The following is a 19,985-nucleotide window of genomic DNA, read 5'->3' on the forward strand; positions in this document are numbered from 1 at the left end:
ACTTCGGTTCAAATCATGATCTCGTGGTTTGTGAGTCCGAGCTCCGTGTCGGGCTCTGTGCTGACAGCTCAGAGCCTAGAGCCTGCTTCGGATTCTGTGTCTCCCTGTCTCTGCCCTTCCCTGCTCACATGCTCTGTCTCTCAAAAATAAATAAACATTAAAAAAAAAAAAAACGTACACGGTGCTGAGTACCCATCCTCATTATCCATAAGCAAACGATTTTCATCATCCCCGACATAAACTTGGACCCCTGGAGCACCGATTCCCTCCTCCCTGCCCCTCTGGTAACCTCTATCCCACTCTCTGTCTATGAATTTGCCCGTTCTTGGTATTTTATACACGTGGCATCGTACATCTTTTGTTCTGTCTCACCACGACTTTGGTTTACATTCCCTAGTGACGACTGATGAGGTTGAACACCTTTCACTCTGCTTCTTAGGCCGGTCGGGTATCTTTGGTGAAACATCTGTTGCAATCTTTTCCCCATTTTTAATTTGCCTCATTGTTGATTTATGAGTTAAACATTTTTGAATACAAGTTCCTTATCAGATACATGCTTAGCAATATTCCAATCTGTGTGCGTTTTCACTTTCTTTTTTTTTTTTTTTTTTAAATTTTGTGTTACTTGCAACTTTTTTTTTTTTTTTTTTTTTGGGGACAGAGAGAGACAGAGCATGAACGGGGGAGGGGCAGAGAGAGAGGGAGACACAGAATCGGAAACAGGCTCCAGGCTCTGAGCCATCAGCCCAGAGCCTGACGCGGGGCTCGAAATCACGGACCGCGAGATCGTGACCTGGCTGAAGTCGGACGCTTAACCGACTGCGCCACCCAGGCGCCCCTACGTTTTCACTTTCTTAATGACAGTTGTGTTCTTTGTCTTCCCATTTTGTGGGTCAGGAGTTTGGGGAAAGCTTAGCTGGGCGGTTCCTCTTGGCTCATGTACAACAGCTGGGGTGGCTGGGCTGCGGGACCCCTTCCACATGGCTTCTTTCCACACATCTGGCGTCTGGGTGCTCCTGGGCCTCGTTTTCTCCACGTGGTATCTCAGTCCCTAGTATTTCTCTACGTGGTTTGGATGTCTCAAAGCCTGGTGGCTTCAGGGTAATAGGGTGGCCACGCTTGCTTTTTAAAAAAATTTTTAAAGAGTTTATTTATTTTTGGGAGAGCGAGAGAGAGATCGAGGGAGAGAGGGAGAGGGAGAGAATCAGCAGGGGAGGGGCAGAGAGAGGGGGGACAGAGGCTCCGTGCTGGCAGCAGAGAGCCTGATGCAGGGCTCGAACTCAGGAACCGTGAGATCATGAACTGAGCCGAAGTCAGACGCTTAACCGACTGAGCCACCCAGGCGCCCCTAATGCTTCTTTATTTTGAGAGAGAGAGAGAGGGAGGGAGGGAGAGAGAGAATCCCAAGCAGGCTCCACGCTCGGTGTGGAGCCTGACTCGGAGCTCAGTCTCACAACTGCGAGATCGTGACTTGAACTGAAGTAAGTGTTCTGATGCTTAAATGACTGAGCCACCCGGTCCCCAGGATGGTCATACTGTTTACATGGTGGCTGGCTTCCAAGAGACCAGAAGCAGCATTACGGCCGCCATATTCTACTGACTAAAGAAGTAACAGCCTGTGCAGACTCGAGGGGTGGAGATGACTCGGTCTCTTAATGGCGAGGGGGACACAGTCAAGATGTTGTGGCTGCGTTTGGAAAATACAATCTGCCACACGGAATATGCACTGGGTGTGTATGTGTGTACTCAATAGCTATACATATATATATTCTCTTTCTCTATATTTACTTTTCTCGCTCTCTACATATCTATCTATGTATATACACACTCCTACTTTATACACTGCTTCAAATGGCTTTATTTACTTTAATTGTAAATCTTATCTGTCTTTCCACGTCAGTGTGCACAGACCTATTTCAGACTCCTTTCGGTGGCGAAACGCTTCCTCCCGCACTAAGTACACTTTTTGAATTAGGAAGAGTGAAACTTCCCGCGCACGCGCTGCCTTATCAAACTTCTCGGACCCCAAGGCTAAGGTTGCTTGCTCTCTCCGATTAGAACATCACGCACGGATCTAGCTTTCACGTCGTCCTGGAGACCATCCCTTCCATGATGAGTGCCCTGAGGATGGTGTGGATCATCTCCCGACACTACAATAAGGATGAAAGGATGATCCCGCTCATGGAGCGGATCGCCTGGGAAATCGCCGAAAGAGTCTGCAGAGTGGTCAACCTGCGGACTTTGTTCAAGTGAGAAGTAGCAATGCTATGTTTTTCTGAAGATCTTAAACAGCTTTTTTTTTTTAAGTTTATTTATTTTGAGAGAGAAAGAGAATGTGAGTGGGGGAGGGGGGAGGCGGGGGGAGGAGAGAGAGAGAGAGAGAGAGAGAGAGAACGAGAATCCTAAACAGGCTCTATGCCGTAAGCACAGAGCCCGACTCGGGGCTTGAAGTCACGAACCTTGAGATCATGACCTGATCGTGCTTAACCTACTGAGCCACCCGGGCGCCCCTTAAACGGCTTTATTGAAACATGATGCACACACCGTACGATTCACCAGAATGTACAAGCCAACGGCTCTTCGTGTATTTGGAGTTGTGTATCTGTGGCCATAATCGATTGTGGAATATTTTCTCTAATCCAAAAAGAAACCCCAAACCCTTTAGCTGTCACCTCTGGCCTCCCCAGCCCACCTAGCCTCGGGCAACCACAGATCGACTTTCTGTCTCTCTTGACTTGCCTTTTCTGAACATTCGTACGAATGGAGCCCTACACATGGTGGCTTTTACGACAGACTCCTTCTGCTCGGCACCATGGTTTTTTTCTTTTTCTTTTTTTAAATATGACATTTATTGTCAAATTGGTTTCCATACAACACCCAGTGCTCATCCCAACAGGTGCCCTCCTCGATGCCCATCACCCACTTTCCCCTCCCTCCCACCCCCCATCAACCCTCAGTTTACTCTCTGTTTTTAAGAGTCTCTTCTGGTTTGGCTCTCTCCTTCTCCAACTTTTTTTTCCCCTTCCCCTCCCCCATGGTCTTCTGTTACGTTTCACAGGATCCACATAAGAGTGAAAACATATGGTATCTGTCTTTCTCTGTATGGCTTATTTCACTTAGCATCACACTCTCCAGTTCCATCCACGTTGCTACAAAAGGCCAGACTTCATTCTTTCTCATTGCCACGTAGTACTCCATTGTGTATATAAACCACAATTTCTTTATCCATTCGTCAGTTGACGGACATTTAGGCTCTTTCCATCATTTGGCCATTGTTGAGAGTGCTGCTATAAACGTTGGGGTACAAGTGCCCGTCTGCGTCAGCACTCCTGTGTCCCTTGGGTATCAGCACCATGGTTTCAAGGTTCACCCGTGTGGGAGCCGGTGTCAGGGCCTCATTCCCCTTTAGGGCCAACTAACGGCCCGTCGTGTGGACACGTAGGTTGTTTTATTTTAATCAGGATTGTCTTCCTTAGTTATCCTGGGAGACACCAAGTCCCAGGGCCCCTAAGGCCGGAGGGCCTCTGGGATCAATGTAGAAGGAGGTGCAGATGTTCGCTTTCCTAAAAAACAAAACAAAACAAAAAACAAAACAAAACAAAACAAAAAACAAAAAAACAAGTCTGCAGGTGAAAGAGGCACAACGATCTTGGCTTTGTCATTTCCCTGTGGTGCTGCAGCCTTCACTGTTGACTTGTGGCCCGGCCCGAGGCCACCGGTCCCCTTCCGGCTGGAACAGAGAGCTCCCCAGGGGAGCCGCAGCTCTGCCGGTTGCCCCCGGGGGTGGCCTATGGATCTGCAAGGGGGTCGCACCCTCGTAGGTGGGTGCAGGGGGCTGTGGGATGGGGAGGCCCTGCTCCTCGGGGACGGCGCTCCCCTCGGAGACCTGCTCCCCTTGGGCTCTGCGGCTCCGACCCGCTACCACGGCTCAGCCTTCCCTCCCCCTCGCTGCATCTCTTTGCTTCACAGAGAAAATCGAGCCAGCGCCCAGCACAAAACCTCGGAGGCCAGGAACGCCCTGCACACGTGGAAAAAGGCCTATTTCGACACCAGGGCCAAGATCGAGGCTTCGGGGAGAGAAGCTCGGTGGGAGTTTGATCGAAAGCGGCTGTTTGAGAGAACGGATTACATGGCTGCCATCTGCCAGGATCTCTGCGACATCCTGCAGGTGGGGAGGCTGGAGCGGGTGTTCCCCGATGGCCGGAAAGGTGGCCGGGGTTCGGACGTGGCTGGACGGAAAGCGGTTTGGCTTTTTGATGGCACGCTGTCCGTGTCCAGCGGAAACCAGGAGACGGACAGGGGCTGGCGGGGGAGGGAGGGAAACCCTCGAGAGACCACGCAGAATGTACCGGAAGGTACCACAGCGGGCCAGACCGCTGGCACTTCTCCTTGTCTCCTGTGACCCACCTCCCTCACCCCGCTCTCGGCTGTCCTTTGACCTCCAGCCACGCCTGCCTCGTAGCTTTTGCAGAATCCTCCCCCTCCTGTCTTTCCGTTAAATGTCGGAATTCCTCAAAGTCTAGTCCAAGACCTATTCTCTCCTGACGCCACATCATCCTGCCCGTTGTTTCGGCTGCTACCCATCCTTCAGGGACTCCTTCTTTATCTGGTCCCTCTGTCTTTTGAATAAACGGTCAAAGGGTCTAGTGGCTGGTTGGATGAATTATCCACTGTTCTTTGTCTCACGAAGGTCCATCCGTCCGTTCGTTCTTAGTATTTATGGAGCGCTCACTTGTGCCAGGCTCCCGTGCTTGCTACCAGGGCCGGCTGTGTCACCTGCCGTGCCCAGTGCAACAGATGTGGGACCCCTTGTTCAAAAAGTAGGAAAAAATGCTATTAAAAGCATCAAAATATAAAGCTTTTCCCTTTCTCCTGACATCTCTTACCTCGGCAGGCTTTATTTTTTGTTTGCCCGCGACTGTGGCAAAGTAAAGAAGGTGAAGGGAAATTGAACATTTAAATTATTCCATGATTTGGGGCGCCTGGGTGGCTCTTTTTTTTTTTTTTAATGTTTGTTTATTTTTGAGAGAGAGAGAGAGAGAGAGAGAGAGAGCAGGAGAGGGGCAGAGAGAGAGGGAGACAGAGAATCCAAAGTGGGCTCCACACTGACAGCGGAGAGCCCTATGTAGGGCTCGAACCCATGAGCTGAGATCGTGACCTGAGCGGAAGTTGGACGTTTAACCGACTGAGCCACCCAGGCGCCCCGAGCATCTGACTCTTAATTTCAGCTCAGGTCCCGATCTCACGTTTGCGAGTTCAAGCCCCTGTGCGCTTGGGCTCTGCACTGACAGGGTGGAGCCTGCTTGGGATCCTCGCTCTCTCCCTCTCTCTGTCCCTCCCCTGCTAGCACTTTCTCTCTCTCTCTCTCTCTCTCTCAAAATAAGTTAATATTTAAATTATTCCATGAGTTTTACCATTCATATTTACCTTGCGCAGTGTTCGCTTAAAGGGCAGATACAAGGCCATTTGACTCGTATGTGGAATCACTGAAAAGACGTGATTTGTACTTTGTCACTCGAATGTGCAGATGTACGTCGTTGCCAGAACGATGCGACGGCGCAGCACACAGCTGACTTGGTTGGTTTTCTCCCACTTCTTTGAATGTTTTTAATTCAGAAATTGTTTTAAGTTTTTAAAATTTGAATCCCGGTTACTTAACATACAGTGCGATATCAGTTTCAGGCGTACGATATAGAGACTCAATACTTCCATACCACACCCTGCGCTCATCGCAACAAACGCCCTCCTTTGTCCCCGGCACCTGGTTCACTCACCTCCCCACACCCTCCCCTCTGGTAGCCATTGGCATGTTCTCTGTAGCTAAGAGTCTGTTTCTTGCTTTTCCTTTCTTTCTTTCCCCCCATGATCCTTTGTTTTGTTTTGTTTCTTAAATTCTATGTATGTGTGAAATCATATGGTGTTTGTCTTTCTCCGACTGACTTCACTAAGTAGAATTCTCTCCAGTTCCATCCGTATCCTCGCAAATGGCAAGATTTCGTTCTTTTGATGGCTGGATGATATCCCATTGCATATATAAAATATCACCTCTTCTTTATCCATTCATCAGTCCGAGGACATCTGGGCTCTTTGCATAATTGGGCTACCGTTGATAGCGCTGCCATAAACATTGTCCCCTTTTGAATCAGTATTTTTTTTTCTTCTCCTTTGGATAAATACCTAGTAGTACAATTGCTGGGTTGTAGGATAGTCCTACTTTAACTTTTTGAGGAACCTCCATACTGTTTTCCAGTGCGGCTGCACCAGTTTGCCCTCCCGGCAGAAGTGCTAAGGGTTCCCTTTTCTCTACATCCTCGCCAACACCTGTTGTTTCTTGTGTTGCTAATTTTAGCCACTCTGACAGGTGTGAGGTGGTATCTCATTCTGGTTTTGATTTGTATTTTCCCGATGATGAGTGATGTGGAGCATTTTTTCACGTGTCTGTCAGTCATCTGGATGTCTTCTTTGGAGAAGTGTCTGTTCATGTCTTCTGCCCATTTCTTCACTGGATTATTTGTTTTTATGGGTGTGGAGTCTGAGAAGTTCTTCATAGATTTTGGTTAGTAACCCTTTATCAGAGACGTCATTTGCAAATATCTTTTCCCATTCTGTCGGTTGCCTTTTAGTTTTGTCGATTGTTTCCTTCATGGTGCAGAAACTTTTTAGCTTGAGGAGATCCCAATAGTTCATTTTTGCTTTTGTTTCCCTTGCCTCTGAAGACGCGTCTAGTAAGAACTTGCTACGGCCAAGGTCAAAGAGATGTTCTCCTCTAGGATTTTGATGGTTTCCTGTCTCACACTGAGGTCTTTCATCCATTTTGAATTTATTTTTGTGGATGGTGTAAGAAAGCGGTCCAGTTCTTCCGTCTGTTGCTGTCCAGTTTTCCTAACACCATTTGTTGAAGAGCCTTTTTTCCATTGGATAGTCATTCCTGCTTTGTTGAAAATTAGTTCATCCTATAGTTGTGGGTCCATTTCTGGGTTCTCTATTCTGTTCCATTGATCTATGTGTATGTTTTTGTGCCAGTACCATACTGTCCTGATGATTACAGCTTTGTAATACAGCTAGAAGTCCGAAATTGTAAGGCCTCCAGCTTCGCTTCTCTTTTTCAACGTTACTTTGGCTATTTGAGGTCTTTTCTGGTTTCATATAAATTTTAGAATTCCAAGTTCCAGTTCTGTGAAAAATGCTGGTGTTATTTTGACAGGTGTTATTTATACGGCATTGGATGTATACATTGCTTTGGGTAGTATAGACATTTTAACAATATTGTTCTTCCAATCCACGAGCATGGAATGTTTTTCCATTTCTTTGCGTCTTCAGTTTCTTTTATAAGTATTCTATAGTTTTCAGAGTACAGATCTTTTACTTCTTTGGTTAGGTTTATCCCTAGGTATGTTATGGTTTTTGGTGTGATGGTAGTGGGACCGATTCTTTGATTTCTCTTTCTGCTATTTCATTACTGGTGTATAGAAATGTAACAGGAGCACCTGGGTGACTCAGTCAGTTGGTTGAACATCCGACTTCGGCTCAGGTCACGATCTCGTGGTTCGTGAGTTCAAGCCCCACATCGGCCTTGCTGTCATCAACCTGTCTGTGCAAAGCCCACTTCAGATCCTCTGTCCCCCTCTCCCTGCCCCTTCCCTGCTTGTGCTCTCCCCAAAATAAATAAATATTAAAAAAAAGAAGAACTGCAACGAACTTCCGTATGTTGATTTTGTATCCTGTGACTTTGCTAAATTCTCGTATCAATGAATCTAGAAAATTCTCTGGTGGAGTCTTTTGGGTTTTCTATGTGGAGTATCATGTCCTCTGCGAAGAGTGAAAGTTGGACTTTTTTTCTTGTTGATTTGGATGCCTTTGATTTCTTTGTGTTGTCTGATTGCTGAGGCTAGGACTTCCAGTGCTATGTTGAACAACAGTGGTGCGAGCGGTCATTTCTGTCATGTTCCTGACTTTAGGGAGAAAGCTCTCCGTTTTTCCCCACTGAGGATGATATTAGCTGTGGGTCTTTCTCATGTTGAGGTATGTTCCCTCTATCCCTACTTTTTAGAGGGTTTTTATCAAGAATTGATGCTGTATTTTGTCAAATGCTTTTTCTGCCTCTATTGAGAATTTCATATGGTTCGTATCCTTTCTTCTATTAACGTGGTGTATCGCATTGTTTGATTTGTGGATATTGAACCACCTCTGTAGCCCAGGAATAAATCCCACTTGATCATGGAAAGTAATTCTTTCAATGTACTGTTGGATTCAATTTTCTAGCATCTTATTGAGAATTCTTGCATCCATGTACATCAAGGATATTGGCCTGTAGTTCTTTTTTTCAGTGGAGTCTTTGTCTGGTTTTGGAATCAAGGTAATGCTGGCCTCATAGAATGACTTTGAAAGTTTTCCTTCAATTTCTGTTTTTTGGAACAGTTTCAGAAGAATAGGTATTCATTCTTCTTTCTTTATTTTTTAAAGTTTATTTATTTATTTTGAGAGAGAGAGTGCAAGTATGAGTGGTGGAGGAGGAGAGAGAGAAGGAGAGAAACAATCCCAAGCAGGCTCTGCATGCAGAGCCCCATGTGGCGCTTGAACTCATGAACCCTGAGATCATGACCTGAGCTGAAATCAAGAGTCAGACACTTAACTGACTGAGCCACCCAGTTCTTCTTTAAATGTTTGGTAGAATTTCCCTTGGAAGCCATCTGTCTCTGGACTCGTGTTTATTGGGAGATTTTTGACTACTGATTCAATTTCTCTTTCTTTCTCTCTTTCTTTTTCTTTCTTTTGAGAGACGAAGGATCCCATGGAGGGTAGAGGGAGGGAGGGAGAGACAGAGAGAAGTGGGGCTCAACTGGGGCTTGTGATTTTTACCCAAAGCAGGGCTGGGGCTCACCCGATTCAGGACACGGGCTCACCTGAAACAGGGCATGAGCTCACCCGATATAGGGCTTGAACTCACCTACTGTGAGATCATGACCTGAGCCGAAGTCAGATGCTTAACTACTGAGCCACCCAGGTGCCCCCTGATTCAATTTCTTTGCTGGTTATGGGTCTGTTCAAATTTTCCATTTCTTCCTGTTTCAATTTTGGTAGTTTGTATGCTTTTAGGAACTTATCCCTTTCTTCCAGATTTCCCAGTTTGTTGGCATGTAATTACTCATAATAATCTGTCATATAATTGTCTGTATTTCTGTGGTGTCAGTTGTGATCTCTCCTCTTTCATTTACGATTTTATTTTATTTTTTGGTCTTTTCTCTTTTTGAGGAGTCTGGCTAGGAGTTTATCAATTTTGTTAATTCTTTCAAAGAACCAGCTCCTAGTTTTGTTGGTCTATTTTACTTTTTTTTTTTTTTTTAATTTATGTGTTGTTGTTGTTGTTGTTGTTTTTTTTTTGCTCTAATCTTTATTTCCTTTCTTCTGCTGGTTTTAGACTTTATTTGCTCTTCTTTTCCCAGCTCCTTTAGGTATTGGGTTGTGTACTTGAGACTTTTCTTGCTTCTTGAGTAAGGCCTGTATTGCTATATACTTCCCTCTTATGACTGCCTTTGTTGCATCCCAAAGGTTTTGGACTGTAATGTTTTCATTTTCATTTTTTCATTTGCTTACATGTATTTTTAAATTTCTTCTTTAATTTCCTGGTTGACACATTCATTCTTTAGTAGGATTTTCTTTAACCTTCATGTATTTGTGGTCTTTCCAATTTTTTTTCTTGTGGTTGACTTCAAGTTTCATAGTGTTGTGGTCTGAAAATAAGCATGGTATTGTTGCATCCACACAACTCCTGAAACAGAATGCTATGGGCACCAGTGACAGTCACAACAAAGTTTATTACAATGAGAGGCAAGGCCGACCGATCCGGACCAACACTCTTGATAAGAGTGTGGCCCCGAACAGCCGGGGTACAGAGTTTTTATGGCCGACCACATTGTTTTATCATCACCTGGGAACAGAACAGGGAAACAGTTCCCAGATGAGTTAGAAACAGTTGCTGGATGAAGTGATTATTTTAGACTTTTTGCCGCTAAGTTGCAACCAGTGGATCTCCTTGACCTTGCCTCTGATGCTCTTCTCTTTGAGCTTTTGTTTCCTTCATTGGTGAAGCCTGATTTGTAAGAGTATGAAGCATAATTTACAAGAGCAAAGCAAGGCTGTTATCTCTTGACCTTCAGTGTCAGAACAAAGCTGTTATTTTTCAAGCTACACGTTAGCCTTACACTACAATTTAACCCTTACAGTGTGATCTCAATCTTTTTGTATTTGTCGAGGGCTGATTTGTGACCCAGTATGTAATCTGTTCTGGAGAGTGTTCCACGTGCACTCGAAAAGAATGTGTATTCTGCTTTAGGATGAAATGTTTCGAATATATCCATTCAGTCCATCTGGTCCAGTGTGTCATTTAAAGCCATTGTTTTCATTTACAATTGTTAGGTCTTCTTGGTAGATAGACCTCTTTATTATGATATAGTGCCCTTCTACACCTCTTGTTACAGTCTTTGGTTTAAAATCTAGTTTATCTGATATAAGTATGGCTACTCCGACTTTCTTTTGATGTCATTAGGATCGTAGATGGTTCTCCACCCCCCTCACTTTCAGTCTGGGTGTCTTTGGGTCTCATATCGATGGGTCTTTTAACCCATTCTGAAACCCTCGATCTTCTATGTCACTTATTCCCTCCTCTGCTTCTTCAATCCTGTTGTGACTCTATCCAGTCAGTTTTGCTTCTCAGTTACAGCATTTTCTTTTTCCAGTCTGACTAGTTTTTAGGTCTTTGATCTCCGTAGCAAGGGTTTCTCTGGAGTCTTCTGTGCTTTTTCTCAAGGCCAGCTAGTATTCTTCTGACTGGTGTTCTAAATTCTTGTTCAGATATATTGCTTATATCTGTGGTGAGCAAATCCCTGGCTGTGGTTTCTTCTTGATCTTCCTTTGGGGGGGGAATTCTCTGCCTTGTCATTTTGTCTAGGTTTTTGTCTTTTGCGTGTTGTGAGAGCTTGTTATGTTTCTTGCTCTTGAGAATACTGCTGTATTGAGGGGGTCGTACCTGGACCAGGGGGTCCAGGCCTGGTGCTTCGGGAAGGGTTTCTGGTGATGGGGCACTGTGCTGCTGTGCTTTGGTTGCTCTTTCCCCCAGGTCAGTCCTCTGCAGAGCTCCTCCTTGCTTGCAGTGAGGAGTGTTTGGACCTTTAACTACGTGCGCTTTGATTTGTTTGTTAAAGGAAGCTCGATCCAAAAAAAGAGAAAAGGAAAAGGAACCAAAACCCCAAACAGACAAACAACTATAAGCCTGATTCCACGAGAGAAAAAAAGAGAGAAAGAACGAGACTCATTCACAAAATGAGACAAGGGGGGCACCTGGGTGACTCAGTTGGTTGAATGTTCAACTCTTGACGTCGGCTCAGGTCATGATCCCAGGGTTGTGGGATCGAGCCCTGTGTCAGGCTCTGTGGTGAGTGTGGAGCCTGCTTGGGATTCTCTCCTTCTCTCTCTGCCTCTCCCCTACTCACATGTGCACTCTCTCTCTCAAATAATAAATAAACTTCAAAAAAGAAATTAAAACCCCAAAAAGCTCCACAAAAAGTGAGAGAAGGAAATGAAAATACAAACAAATGAACAAAAAACTCTAAGTCTGATTCCAAAGGAAAACCAAAAAAAAAAGTCTGGTCCTATTTCCAGCTTCAGAACTGAAGCTGACGCTTTGGAGCCCTCTATGATCAGTGGGTGGGGTGCGTGTGGGGGGGCCTGTGCTCCTCCTCTGGGGGAGAGGCCCCCTGCACCGGCTGGCGCCCGGTCAGAGGGCTCTGCAGGGCTCAGGGGGCGCGGTCTGATGTAAGCGGCTCGAGCCTCCACTGGGGGCGCTGTGTTGCTTGCTGAAGTCCCGGGTGCTGGTGGTCGGGGAAGGTGGCGTCACCCCGCTCTCCGGTCCCCAGGGAGGGGAGCTCAGGCCTCCCAGGCGAGCCAACGGTCTCCCCTCCTGTGTCCCAGGCTTCCGACAGATCCCTGCCAACAGGCCGACTGTGCCCAGGCTGGTGGGGCTGGGATTTGAAACTCCCAATCTTGGGGCGCCTGGGTGGCTCAGCGGGTTGAGCGTCTGACTCTTGGTTTCCGATTGGGACACGATCTCACACTTCGTGCGACTGAGCCTCACGTCGGGCTCTGCACTGACAGCATAGATCCTGCTTGGGATTCGCTCTCTCTCTCGCTCTCTCTCTCTCTCTTTCAAAATAAATGTTTAAAATAAAAAAGAAAAACTTCAAATCTTGAAGAACCTGCTCCTCCCTCCGGAGGAGCCCCTTGCGGTGCTGCGCCTGGCTCTGTTCGGTCCCAGAAAAGCAGTTGTGTGGCCCCGTAGGCGCCTGGAGTTTATGGTGACGCACGGTGACAAGCTGCGGCCACGTTGTGTGCCCTCAGCGCGCGCCTCTGTCCCCTGCTGTGGATCGGCTGCTCAGGTGTGCCCCCAAGTCTTTTGTTCTGGGAGAGGCCATCTGCCCTCTTCCAGATGTACTCTGAGAAGGGGAAGGTTCTCTCCCGGTGCGCCCCCGGGGATCCCCACCTGACACGCTGTTGCTGGTCTTCTCCCCTCCCCCCCCCCCCCCCCCCATCTGCCCGGCTGGACTTCCGGGAATGGTGCAAACTTCCAGACCCTCAGAATGTGAGCTCCTCTGTTTGCAAAAACTTGTGATAGTCCGTTTCTCTCGATTCCCCGGTCGGTGGTTTTGGGGGGGTGTTTTTCTTGCACGACCCGAACCCCCTCTCTCCCCCACTCTCTCTGTCTTCTCTCCGGAAAAAGGGCTCCCTCCCCTCCAAGGCACCGCGGCTCTTCTCCCCCCCCCCCCCCCCCCCCCCCCCCAGTTCACGTCTCTGAGCCTCCTAGTACCTGCCACGGTCTCTCCCTCTAATTGTGCAGATTGTTCTCTTTAATCCTCGGGCTGATTTCCTGGGTGCTCAGAATGATACGATGTTGACCGAGCTGGGTTCCAGGGACCAGGCAGGTCCAGGGTCCCCCTACCCCTCTGCCATGTTAACTCCTTCTCTCTCTCACTTCTTGGTGCGAGCACATTCTGCCAGGATTCTCTGCCTCCAGCTTACCGACGGGTAAGGAAGGGCTGGGTGGGTTGCCTGCTCTTTGTCCTGTGTCATCGCTCAGGGGGAGTAGTCGGCCAACACAGGGAAATAACAGGAAGTTACAGAACCGCTATGGTGGTTTCCTGATCAGTTGTGTTTCCTAGCCCACTGTTCTGGAAGCAAACTCCGGCTTGAAGGGAGAAGGTGGTCTCTCATCGCAGCCTGTGTCCTCGTGTACTTGTCTTTGATGTGACACATTTCCCTGTGCTGGCTGCGAATGTCCCCCCAGCCCCCCTGAACTGCCGTACGTGGGCCCACTAGAATTCTGGGCTCGTGGGGCGTCCCGTGCTGTATGTGACAAAGTGGACGCAGACAAGTAGATCCCACGTATCTGCTCACGTGTGTGCACGGCCGCCCTATCAGATTTCATGTACAAAACACATGCTCAAAGATAAAATTACTGGGGCGCCTGGGTGGCTCGGTCGGTTGAACATCCGACTTCCGCTCAGGCCATGATCTCACGGTTTGGGAGTTCCAGCCCCGCGGCGGGCTCTGTGCCGACAGCTCGGAGCCCGGAGCCTGCTTCGGATTCTGGGTCTCCCTCTCTCTCTGCCCCTCCCCGGCTCACGCTCTCTCTCTCTCTGTCTCTCCACGATAAATAAACGTTAAAAAAAAATAATTTCAAGACGTCTGTAGCAGATCCTTCTACCCAGCACGGGGTCCTTCTAAGCCTGAGCCCCTGCGCACCTGCCTGGGTCACTCACCTATGAAGCTGGCCCTGGCAAACACCTACATAGTCCGTGGCTTTATGGAGTTTCCAGTCTGGGAGAGGAAAGGTGGCAGACGTAATAATCATATAAACGCATAGGTGTGGCTGAAGTAAGTGCTGTGCTGTTGGGGCCTTTGGGGTGTGTACTTGAAGCCTGATCTGTTCTGAGGGCTTGGACGTGACCAAGTGGTATTCAGTGATGAGAAGTAGCTAGCTAGGCAGTTTGAACTGCACGTACAAGGGCCCTGTGACAGAAAGGAATGTGGAAGTAAAAGCAGGCCAGCGAGGCTGCAAGGAGGTGGGGTGTGGGGAGCGGTGGGGGAAGGGGTTGGGTAGGTGGGGGCCTGAACATGCAGACTTTGCAAACTGTGTCAGGACGTGTGGATCTTGTCCCATGTGCAGTGGGCATAGTACCAGAGGTCTTAGACCGGGAGGAAGTTGCCTATGTGACATGATTCTTGCCCTCAGACAAATCTAGACATGCAATCTATTTGCAGTTAAAACGTTCATGAGAGGGGCGCCTCGGTGGCTCAGTCAGTTAAGCATCCGACTTTGACTCAGGTCACGATCTTATGGTTTGTGGGTTCGAGCCCCACATCGGGCTCTGTGCCGACAGCTCGGAGCCCGGAGCCTGCTGCGGATTCTGGGTCTCCCCCCCTTCTCTGCCCCTCCCCTGCTCGACCCTGTCTCTCGCTCAAGAGTAAATATACGTTAAACACACTCATGGAAAACCGAAAGGCAGCCTCCCTGTGTTTTGTTTGTTTGGACAGGTTATGGAGGAATTTTACAGTATATTTGGTCCAGAACTAAAGGCAGTGACGGGGGATCCCAAGCGCATTGACGACGTCCTGTGCAGGGTGGACAGCCTGGTCACCCCCATGGAAAACCTGACCTTTGACCCCTTCAGCATCAAGTCTTCCCAGTACTGGAAGTATGTGATGGATGAATTCAAGATTGAAGTTCTGGCAAGTAACTCATCTATAGATTTGATCTTGGGAGTGGGTACCATGGTTCCCCCATGTTAAATTTGTTTCGTTATGCTTAGGATTTTTTTTTTTTTTTTTTTTTAATCACAAAAAGTAATACCTGCTTACTTGTAAAAAACAGAAGCAATACCATAAGAGAGTCTTAAATACAGACCGGACCGAGGATTGCTGCAGGGGAGGAAGGTGGGGGGATGGGCTAAACGGATGGTGGGCATTAAGGAGGGCACTTGTTGGGATGAGCACGGGGCGTCACATATGAGGGATGAATCACTGGGTTCTACTTCTGAAACCAGTGCTACACGTATATGTCAACTAACTTGAATTTAAATAAATAAATAAAAACAAATGATACTGAGGAACGTAAGATAAAAATGAACATTCCTTAATCTTTTTTGTCCCCATTCCTATCTCTAGGCAGAATAAGGTTAAGTCAAGCTAGACACAGTAGCATCTCCACAAAGGTGGGTTTGCTGTATAATTGGGGGGGACATAGGAGGCTGAAGAATGGGACTTGGTTTAGTAGGCAGTAGGGAGCCACAGAGGTTACAGAGTGAGGTAATCAGAATTATGGTTGAGGAAGGTTCTTCTGGTCACAGCATAGGCTGACTTAGGCCGGGGAATGAGAGGAGGTGGGGAGATGATATTAGGAGGTTGTGGCCTGGGGTACGGGGGAGGCAGAACCTGTCAAAGAGAGGCTGTAGCTGAGAATATGGTTTCGCGCCACACAGCGTGATACGATGGGGGATGGTCCATCGTGGTTACTCTTTTAGCTTCATGGGGGAGGCACATCAGCAGCGTCCCCATTTTAGGTCTTGAGTAATTGTTTTTATAACCAGAGCATCTTTTTCTATGGGCAACCCCAGACTGTTCTTGGGTTATCTAAACATTTCCATTTTAATTACATCCGGTGTATTCTCAGCTTCTGTTTTGTTTTAAGTGTTATTTTCATTTATTTTTTAATTTAATATTTACTTATTTTTAGAAAGAGAGAGAGAGAGAGAGAGAGAGAGAGAGAGAGAGAGAGAGAGACACAGACAGAGCATGAATGGGGGAGGAACAGAGAGAGAGGGACACACAGAATCCCAAGCAGGCTCCAGGCTCTGAGCTGTCAGCACAGGGCCCGATGCAAGGCTTGAAGTCATGGACCACGAGATCATGACCTGAGCTGAAGTCAGTCACTCAACTGACTGAGCCACCCAGACGCCCCTATTAATTTTTATTTTTAAAAATGTTTATTTAGTTAGAGGGAGGGACAGAGTGCACAAGTGTGGGAGGGGCAGACAGAGAGAGGGAGACACAGAATCTGAAGCTGTCAGCTCAGAGTCTGACGTGGGGCTCAAACCCACAAACTGTGAGGTCGTGACCTGAGCTGAAGTCAGAGGGTAACCGACTGAGCCACCCACGCGCCCCTAAGTGTTACTAATTTTTAAATTGAATTTTTCATTGAAGTCACTTTGTCAAGTAATACTAAAAGGCAAATAATAAGAAAAAACAGCCCCATGCTTAACCTTCTCCGTTCCCATTCTTGATGTCATTTTTCACAACTCTAGATGTTTCTTTTGTTGTTCACCTTCATATTTCCTAAAGAACTTGCCAATGTGGTTATCTCCTGATGTATCTAATATAATCAGTTTCAGACAACTGTTAACTTTTCAGAGTAGATGTGGACTTTACTGTCCTACTCCTTCCCCATACCCACTTGTCCCCCTGTCATCTAACATAGATTTATCATAACTTTTGGCTAAATTAATGATTAGTGTTTACTCCTTATGTCTGTGTAAACAGTGTTCACTGCTGAGCCAAGAAGCACATCATAAGCACACTGCCTTTCTTGTTCAACCCTTCATTTTTCCTGAAGTTAATCATTGCTTTTATTTTTATTTGCCTGGTTATTTACATACCTGTTATTTTTTCCCTCAACTGCTCTAACATCTCTGCCACATATTTATCAATAATGGGTTCTGTCTGCTTAAAGATATGAGTGCTGTTATTTTCCTAGAGGCCTTTGTCCCAGAGTTCTCTGTCCTTCTGTCCCAGTCTATATTGTTTGCTCTTTAGCTTTATTGCAAAGTAGTCACCCTCGGACTTCTCATCTTTTCTCCTCTGTATTGGATCCTGTTTTCTAGATTTCACATCTTCCTCTTTTCTTGTTTAGGCCTTTGTTTTGCTGAAGCACATTTTTTAGTATCTTCCTAAGAAAGGTTTCATGGGACATCTCTCTTTTATGTCTTGTGTGAATTCTGGAATAAAGTTAGGTACAGAATTTAAGATTGAAGTAACTTTTCTTTGGGCGGGGGGGGCGTCTGGATGGCTAAGTCGGTTGGGTGCCTGACCCTTGATTTCGGCTCTGGTCATGATCTCACATGACCAGAGTTCAAGCCCTGCATCGGGCTCTGTGCTGATAGCATGGATCCTGCTTGGGATTCTTCCTGTCTCTCTGCCCCTCCCCTGCTTATGCTCTCTCAGTCTTTCAAATTAAGACTTAAGCAAACAAAAAAGAAATAACTTTTCTTCAGATATTGAGGGTATTGTTCATTGATTTCTAGCTTCTAGCATTATCACAACTCTGCTGTCCTTCTGGTTCAATTTTTCTAGAACTAATCTTCCACTCTTCATAGACTGGGGCGGGATGAGGGTATAGAGGATACATGGTGGCCTGGCTGTGCAGGGCGGAGGAGGGATCCTGTGTTTGCCCCTCGCCTTCCTGGTGCCTTGTGTCTCCAAATGTTCATGGAGGTTTCGTGGGGAGTAAACAGGTACCTGCCTGTTCCCCTATTGCCAGCATTTCGTTGTAATCCTCTGCCTTCTGTACAGTTACTTTCCATCTGCCTAAGACTCCTGAACTATCTTCTCTCCTGTTGTGTCCTCTCCTGCTTTCTTTGTTTGTAGGAGTTAACACTTAAAAAAAAATATTTCCTTCCTACCATTTTGAGTGGAACGAGGGGAGGGGAACAGAAAACCAATGTAGCCAATCTGCTGTTTTTAACTGGGCACCAGCTTCCACTAAAGCACAAGGGAAATCTATCGCAAGTCACAAATTTGTTTTTTGCTTGTTTCTTGCCGCTTTGTTTTTGCAGGATAATTACGGGGACGTGAGGGCTGTGTTTCTGACTTTTGCTTTTTTATTTTTTTTATTTTTTTGCAGGTTATTGAAAAAGAAGCAAAAAATTTTATTGATGAATCTTTTAAGACACTTCGATCAGCTGAAGCAGCGTTTGACATGCTTCTAAAATTTAAGCATATTCGTTCACGGGACGCTATTAATCGGCAAATGATGATGAAATTTAATGATATCCTGGCACAGTATTGTAAAGAGGTAATTGAAAGATCGACAGGTGCCAGAGCAGTGGAAGGACACTGGGCAAAATGTGGAGAACTGAATGGGGCCGTTATCTGTCTCTCCTATTCAAATTCAGAGAGGCTGTGGAATTTTCCCCAGTGAGCATGTCACATGCCACAGATAACCAAAACAAAGTGGGTTTGTTTGTTTAGTGAGGAAATTCAGTAAGAATTTATCAAGTACAATATCATATACCTTACATTGTGATGGGCTCTGTACGAGTTTGTAGTTGTAACAATCACATTAGTAACAGCAGAAGTCCTAGCTAACCGTGTGCCGAGATTGTGTATGTATTTGCATATTAATTCAGAATAATGTATCCGGTGCAACCCAACTTATCATCTTATTCAGAGGATGAAATGAGAATACGTGAAATAATTTGGTCAACGCCAGCAAAATACAAAGGGACAAACTGGTCTCCAAATATGTGGTTTCCTCTTGATGCGGTACCAAGAGGCTACGAACTTTGTAGTAAAAACCTTTGTAGTAAAGGTTTGTTATTTTACGTGAAGCTTTGAAGGTCAGAAGTCTACAGTGGTTGCATTGGGTTGAAAACAAGGAGTCAACAGGGCCGTAGCCTTTCTGGAGTCTCTAGGGAGATTCGATCTCCTTGTTTTTTTTCCCCCCAGCTTTTAGAGATTCGTGGCCCCCTTCCATCTCCAAAGCCAGCGATGGCTAGTCCCACTTCCGTCTGGGGAAAGACTCTGACCCTCTCTTCTGCCTCCTCCTTCCTTTTGTAAGGGCCCTTGTGATTACCTTGGGCCCGCTCAGATAATCCGGGGTCATCGTCCTATTATGAGGTCAGCTGATTGTCAACCTCAGTTCCCCTTTGTCATGTAATGTAGTAAATTTACAGATTCTGGGCATCGGGACCAGGGGATGCCTGGGGGATGGGGGGATGTTATTCTGTCTCCCACATCTAATTACCCACGTGAGAGTGTGGAGATGCTTCTTTTAAAATGCAGGTCCGGGGGCGCCTGGGGGGCTCAGTCGTTTAAGTGTCTGACTTCGGCTCAGCTCATGATCTCGAAGCTCGTGAGTTCAAGCCCAGCATCAGGCTCTGTGCTGACAGCTCAGAGCCAGGAGCCTCCTTCGGATTCTGTGTGTGTCTCTCTCTCTCCTTCTCTCTCTCTGCCCCTCCCCGGTTCGTGCCCTGTTTCTCTCCTCTCTGTCTCTCTCTTTCTCTCAAAAATTAACTTAAAAAATAAAATAATACAGGTCCAGACCATGTGGTCCACCAAGTCCACTTCTGGGTGTATACCCTAAAAAATTGAAAAGAATGCTTTTTTAAAATGTTTATTTATTTTGAGGGAGAGAGAGAAGAGAGCAAGCGGGGGAGGGAAGAGGGAGAGGGAGAGAGAGAATCCAACCAGGCCCCATGTTGTCAGGGCACACCCCGACGCGGGGCCTGAACTCATGAACTGTGATAGATGAATGGATACATAAAATGTGGTCTGTCCATACAATGGAATATTCCCAGCCTTAGAAAGGAAGGATATTCTTTTTCTTTTTTAAATTTTTATTTACGTATTAAAAATTTTTTTAATGTTTATTTTTTGTTATTGTTTTTAATGTTTACTTATTATCGAGAGACAGAGCATGAGCATGGGAGGGGCAGAGAGACGGGGAGACACAGAATCTGAAGCAGGCTCCAGGCTCCGAGCCGTCAGCACAGAGGCCGACGTGGGGCTCGAGCCCACTAACTGTGAAATCATGACCTGAGCTGAAGTCGGACGCTTAACCGACTGAGCCACCCAGGCGCCCCTTAATGTTTACTTTTGAGAGAGACAGAGCATGAGCATAAACGGGGGAGGGTCAGAGAGAGAGGGAGACACAGAATCCG

At 46.6% G+C, this 19,985-nt stretch overlaps 1 protein-coding gene across 1 annotated transcript in view; it reads left to right on the plus strand.

Annotated features, from left to right (window-relative positions):
- DNAH10 (dynein axonemal heavy chain 10) overlaps positions 1–19,985 on the plus strand; it is a 152,141-nt gene that overhangs the window by 20,091 nt on the left and 112,065 nt on the right. The window contains exons 9-12 of the mRNA XM_058691462.1: positions 2,059–2,249; positions 3,970–4,168; positions 14,587–14,781; positions 17,948–18,118. Coding sequence (XP_058547445.1) covers positions 2,059–2,249; positions 3,970–4,168; positions 14,587–14,781; positions 17,948–18,118 — 756 coding nt within the window. The remainder of the gene's footprint in view (positions 1–2,058; positions 2,250–3,969; positions 4,169–14,586; positions 14,782–17,947; positions 18,119–19,985) is intronic.

Source organism: Neofelis nebulosa, chromosome 11 (assembly GCF_028018385.1).
Source record: "Neofelis nebulosa isolate mNeoNeb1 chromosome 11, mNeoNeb1.pri, whole genome shotgun sequence".
NCBI lineage: Eukaryota > Metazoa > Chordata > Mammalia > Carnivora > Felidae > Neofelis > Neofelis nebulosa.